This window comes from Galeopterus variegatus, unplaced genomic scaffold (genome assembly GCF_000696425.1).
Source record: "Galeopterus variegatus unplaced genomic scaffold, G_variegatus-3.0.2 Scaffold3624, whole genome shotgun sequence".
In the NCBI taxonomy this organism is placed as follows: Eukaryota; Metazoa; Chordata; class Mammalia; order Dermoptera; family Cynocephalidae; genus Galeopterus; species Galeopterus variegatus.
Window position 1 is genome coordinate 207,736 of NW_007729735.1, and position 6,616 is coordinate 214,351.

Genomic DNA, 6,616 nt, shown 5'->3' on the forward strand with positions numbered 1-6,616 from the left:
TTTTTTTTTTTGTTTTTTTTTCTCCATAGTAGATTCTATAAAATAAGAAACTTAATGAGTGTCATTTGGTGAGTAAGGTAGTGCTTTTTTCCCAGTGTTTCAGAAAATATAAATTTATGGGCTGAGCCCATGGCGCACTCGGGAGAGTGCGGCTCTGGGAGCGCTGCTTGCCGCGGGTTCGGATCCTATATAGGGATGGCCGGTGCACTCACTGGCTGAGCTCGGTGCGGCCGGTCTCAAAAAAGGACAAAAAAAAAAAAAAGAAAAGAAAATATAAATTTATGTATTCTTTTTTTAAAAAGATGACCGGTAAGGGGATCTAAACCCTTGACTTGGTGTTGTCAGCACCACGCTCTCCCAAGTGAGTGAACTGGCCGTCCCTATATAGGGATCTGAACCCTTTGCCTTGGTGTTATCAGCACCACACTTTCTTGGTGTTGTCAGCACCATGCTCTCCCAAGTGAGCGAACTGGCCATCCCTATATAGGGATCTGAACCTTTTGCCTTGGTGTTATCAGCACCACACTTTCCCAAGTGAGCCACGGGCCAGCCCTAAATTGATATATTCTTGACTTCTAAATATTATGGAAACAAGTTTCTCTAAGAAATTTAAATGTTTGAGTGTATGATCTCATATTCTTGGAGACATGTTTTAATATTGATTCATGACATTAGAAATCTGTTTTTAGCTGGCAAGCTATGAGAGCCAGATTGCCAAGCTACGGTCTGAGGTTGAAAAAGGAGAAGCATTGCGACAAAGTTTGGAATATGACCTGGCTGTTGCTAGAAAGGAAGCTGGTCTTGGAAGACGGGCTGCTGAAGAGAGATTAGCCGAGGCACATAGAATCCAAGAAACACTCTGTGGTAAGACTATTTCTATTTCTTAACATGTTCAGGGTTGTAACGTCCTTGTATATCATTGCTCACTGCTTGTAGGCATTCCGTATAGGGTCATAGGTAGGCTGTTGATGGAGAGAGTTTGCTGGGTATACGTAAAGTCTTCTAGCTATTATGTGAACATTTATCTACTTTAGATTCATTTTTTTATGTTGTGAATGAATGGAAAAAGAGGTTCAGAATTCTGTTAATCACTTTTTTAGAGCATCTGTTCCATGAATAATCAGCAGAATCACAAAGGAATTTTTTGTTTGTTTCAAACATATATTCTAGGCCCCCCATCACATATAATCTGAATCAGAATCTGTAGCTTGAGAATCTATATGTTCAAGAAGCAGTACAGGTGATTTTGTTGATTAGCTAGGTTTAGAAAGCACTGGGTTAGGATGTGCTGCGTGGAAAAGAAAAAAGTACTGGATTTAATCCTCAGAAGTCATCTGTTATATAGCCCTTGGGCTTCAATAAAACCTTTATGAAAGTATAATATATATAAAGCAATGTGCCTAGATAACTATATAACTCATAACAGGCACCCAGATCATGGAATAGAAAATTACCAAAAGCCCTTCCACATGCATAACTCCTGTGCTGGTTTTTAATAACATGGATCAATTTTGTCTCTTTTTTATACTTTGTATGAATGGAATCATGTAGTATATAATCTTTTGTATCTGGCTTCTTTCCTTCAACATTGTGTTTGTCAGGCTCATCCATATTGTTGTATAACTTTGTTGTTGGTGTTATATTGTGTAAGCAATACCACACTTACGTTTATCCATTTACTATTGATGGGCATTTGGGTAGTGTCCAGTTTTTGGCTATTAAGAATAATGGTGCTAAAGGCTGGTTTGATAGTAGTGGGTTATTAGAACTTGTTAACATTAATGTCACTGAAGTTGGTATACAACTCGCACTACTAAATTTGACTGGCTTTAAAAAAAAGAATAATGGTGCTATGGACATTCTTGTATAAGCATGTTTTAATTAAGAGAATACTGAATGTGAATTCAGAATATTTAGATTTAGATACTGATTCTACCACTTACTGGTGTTTGAATCTAGGTTGTTTTAAAGATGAAATGAGAAAGAGAAAGTGCTTTTTTAACTGCGTGGAGCTAAACAAATGTTAAGTTATAGTTATTGTAATGGTTAAGATTCCTAGTTTTGGCCAGCTGGCTTAGGTCATTGACATTGGTCATAAGTATTTTTGATCATGTAGTGGAGAAAAAGTAGTATCTCTTTCTTACCCAGTGCGGGGTTTACAGCTGACACCCCTGTAACAAAATATAGATTAATAAGAGAAAAGCATAACAAACTTATTTAACAAAGTTTTATGTGACATGGGAGCCTTCAGAAATGAAGACCAAAAGATCCACGGAAAGCTGTGTATACTTACGCTAAGCCTGATGAAAGAAGTGCATAGTTGTGGAGAAACGTGATTGGACAAAAAGGGTATAATCTAATGACAATAAACTGAGGGGAGAACCCAGCAAGGCCTGTTTGTTTAACACATTCCTTTCCTCCCAGTATAGGGCAGGACACCTGTCACATGAGGGTCTTATAACATTCTTTTGGGGGAAGTATGTCAGAGAGTGACCTTTCAAGGTTTTTTTTGGCTTGCTTTGAAGAGAAAGAGGGATGGGAGACAGGAGGTCAGAGGAGACAGAGGCCTTGCTTCTGAGGCCCTTCTGTCTCCTTCAACTCAAAAATACTCAACATGATGAGGTACCATCCTTTGGGGTATAGTGTTCTGAGCCCTGACAATCACCTCTTATATGTAATAACTATACCACTACCTGGAATTTAGGACTACAAGAATTGGTAAGCACAAGATATAAAAATTAATGACTTTTATTTAACCATGAGGAAATTTTGAAGTCCAGGGAAGATGGGAAGTTATTTGCACAAAGTAAAAAAATTTTGACAGGTACTTTACGGAGGAAGGTAGAGGACTGGCCATTAATCACATGAAAAATGCTTAGCCTCCCTTATCATTAGGGAAATGAAAATTAAAACCACAGTGGCTATCATCTTATACCTATCAGATGGCTCTAATTGAGAAGACTGTCAGTACCAAACGTTGATGAGGATGTAGAGCAACTGGAACTCTTATTCCCTTTTAGTGGGATTGTAAAATGGTACAACCACTTTAGAAAAAAGCCTGCCAATTTATTTTTAAAAAAACATGTATTTATACTATGACCCAGCAGTTTCACTCTTTAGTATTTCACCATGAGAAAGAAAAACAATTGTCTAGAAAAGACTTGTGTAAGAATTTCATAGCAGCCCCATTCATGGTAGCCCAAAATTGGGAAAAAAATGCCTACTGACAGGAGAATGAAGAAACATTTTGTATTATATTTATATGATGAAATACTACTAAGCAATAAAAAGGAACTAACTACTAATACATGCAGTAATGTGAATGAATCTCAAAATCACATTATGCTGAGTGAAAAAAACTTTACACACAAGAGTACATCCTGTATGATTCTGTTTGTATAAATTTCTAGGATAGGAAAAACTAACTGTTGGTGAAAAAAATTCTGATCAGTGGTTGTCTCTGGAATGGGTTGGCAGTGGAGATCGACTGGGAAAGGGTATGAAGGAACTTTTTGGGTTGAAGGAAATGTTCTACATTTCGATAAGAGTTTGGGTTACATGAGTGTATGCATTTGTAAAATCTGAATGGTACACTAAATAAAGATTTGTGCCTTCCACTATATGTAAGTTTTACCTGTAAGGCAAGTAAAACTATGTTGAATTCTGCTTAATGATATACATACTGAATTATTTAGGAGTCAAATGTACTGATGTTTGCAACTTGCTTTGAAATGCAGAACAAAGTATGATGGCCTGATGGATGGATAAATGAATGAATGCATCAATAGATGTTTAAATGTCTGATAAGGCAAATAGAACAAAATGTTAACCATCGTAGAGTCTAGGTTGTGGATATATGAGTATTCACTATACATTACTATCAGCTTTCTATGTTTTTGAAAATTTTTGTAATAAAATGTTGAGGGTAGAATAAAAAAACAACCTAATGGAATTATGGATAGGTCACAGTTTTTTTTTTTTTCTTTTAAACATTTGATATATTTTCTTGAATAGGAATAGTAGTAGTAGAGTTGCAGCTGGTGCCAGAGGTGCACATAAACTTGGGCACGCCTTCAGGAACATGTCACAGTATTTCATAGCAAAATCACCTTTGTCTGAAGGGGAAGAAGAGATGGAAAAATAGAATAGATTGGTTCAGGGACAGTGAGTGAGCTTTTCAAGAGTTTACTGGAGTGAAAAGTTTAAATGTTTTGTCCTAAGATCATGCTGTAAATGGAATCAGCTCCAATGTCTATGTTTTTGGACTCCTAGTGATTTAACTCATGGTTGCAAATATATCTGTTATTCTACTATATTTTTAATAGCTCAGAATTCAGAACTTCAAGGAAAGGCAAATGAGATTGAGAAAGCATTTCATACTTCCCAGCAGAAATGGAAAGAAGAGTGCCGAAAATTTGAACATGATTTGGAGGAAAGAGATGATATGATTCAAAATTGTAATCGAGAATATGATTTACTTATGAAAGAAAAAAGCAGACTAGAAAAAACTCTACAGGTAAAATAACTTTTAAAGGATTTTTTCTATATATATTGTTTACTGAGATGTGTTGTACATTATTTGTATCCTTATTAAAAAATAATTTCACAAAAGCATTTACCAAATGTAAAGTTTTGATGCAAGAGTTTGCAGACATTGCCAGCAGATCTGCTTTTGATTTCTTCCATGTCAGTAGTCATAGTTGTATCTTTTGTTTTCTACTCTATTTCTAGACCCTGGAAATAGTGCCTGGCATTCACAAGAACTCCATTAGTGTTTGAATGGGGGAAATTTAGATGGTGGCTGGTACTTCCATCTTTGGGTAGGCCTGTTCAGCCTTTCCCACATAAAATGTCTTAGAGTTATGGAGAAAGAAAAGTGATGGTGACAGCATCCCTTAGAGCCAGTCAGCCTGCACCTCAAGATATAAAATCTTGATATGATCTTGATTAGCTGCTTAGGGGAGCTATGCTTTGATTTTAGGCTATTGGCTTTGAACTGATCTGCACAGAGACTTTTGGGGGGACTTTGGGGTTGAATTAACCCTGAAGTCTATTTAGCCCTTAGGGGAAAAAAGCCTCAAGGCTCATTATGATGGCTTTCCATTAGTGAAAGTTGTGAGGATAATATTTGTTATACAGATCTTTGCTACCATTATAATAATGGACACAGGAGACTTTCTTTCTCTCTCTTATAAGCCACATAATTTTTCTGTGTTATTAGGGACTTAGTTTCAAACCCTGTAGGTCAGAAAATTTGGCTCTCAGGAAAAACCTGTATTTTATATTTTTAAGATTTTGAACCAGATTAGATCTTGTAAGTATAGTACATCTAGGAAAACCCAGAAAGAAAAGCTTTTTCCAAATATTGTTTATTTGTAGAGCTAGGTATTAGTCACAGTCTGAACTTTAAAAAAACATTTTTTTTTCAAACTTTTAACATTCTGGAGTTTCCATATCCTGATTTATTACACAAAATTACTTCCTTCTCCTCTTTCGGATATACATTGTTCTATGTCAGGTTTACATATAAATTATCAGGGATAATCCAAACAATTTGTTCACAGGTGGAGATTTCCATATTAACTGTAGTCTACTTTGTTTTTGTCTCTTTGTCATATAATGCATTTTGTTCAAACCGCTGAGTTAAATTTTTCAGAAAAACTGGGTCAAATATGTGCCTATATATAACATGTTGCTTAAATTAAATGGGTAACCATGTTATTTAAATTAAATGAGTAACCATAGCTTCTCATTCAGATCTACATTCTGATGATCAAAATGATAGTTTTATTAATGATTTTAACATGAATTATAATGAGTTTTGATAGTCAAGATAAAAACAGCCCCTTTATACATTTAAACTGGGGATGAAGGAAGAAAGATAACTTTTATTGAACTAATAGTAAAGCAAGATTTTATTCATGTAAAGGAAGCATTGGAAAAACATCAACAGGAGAAGAATGAGATGGAGTCTCATGTGAGAGAGACAGCATTGGAAGAGTTTAGATTACAAGCAGAACAATGGGAAGCAGAAAGAAGAGAGTTACAGTTTATAGTACAGGTATTTTAAAAATAATAATCCAGTTTTTTAAATATATGTTTTTAATGGTTACGATATTAAAAATTACATTAGTGGGATAATTGACTGGCTCACTCAAGGTGAAAATAATTTCTAGTCTTTGATCTCTGGAAGGTCATGTTTTATTTGTAGTTACCTAACAATAGGGCAACTGTTCTGAACAGGTAACATTAAATGTTGGGTGAATTCTATTGCGTAAATTATGTGATTTTAGAGAAGGAAATATCTACATTTGGTATTTTATTTTTCCAGTTCAAAATGTGAGACTAATAGCAGTCTTTAATAGGATAAAGAAATAGAACAAAAGGATTTTGAATATTAGACGGTCCTTACAAATCATATAGTATAATGGTTTCTGAACTCTTTTTAAGAAGTACAAATTCTTAATTTTCCTCTATCTCTTCTCCCCTCCAAACATACAGAATCCTCAAGGCTTCAAGTAATCCAGTTTAAAATTACTGATTAAATCTAACCCCCTTTATAGATGAGCAGATGGAGATTTACAAGTTATGGAATTAGATTAGATTATAGACTGAG

At 35.1% G+C, this 6,616-nt stretch overlaps 1 protein-coding gene across 1 annotated transcript in view; it reads left to right on the forward strand.

Annotated features, from left to right (window-relative positions):
• The window catches only part of LOC103601202 (coiled-coil domain-containing protein 171-like), a gene marked incomplete at its 3' end in the record, with an annotated part of 20,837 nt that extends 14,776 nt beyond the window's left edge, over positions 1-6,061 (forward strand). Inside the window, exons 3-5 of the mRNA XM_008585589.1 lie at positions 690-864; positions 4,326-4,516; positions 5,930-6,061. Coding sequence (XP_008583811.1) covers positions 690-864; positions 4,326-4,516; positions 5,930-6,061 — 498 coding nt within the window. The remainder of the gene's footprint in view (positions 1-689; positions 865-4,325; positions 4,517-5,929) is intronic.
• Between the last annotated feature and the right edge of the window lie 555 nt (positions 6,062-6,616).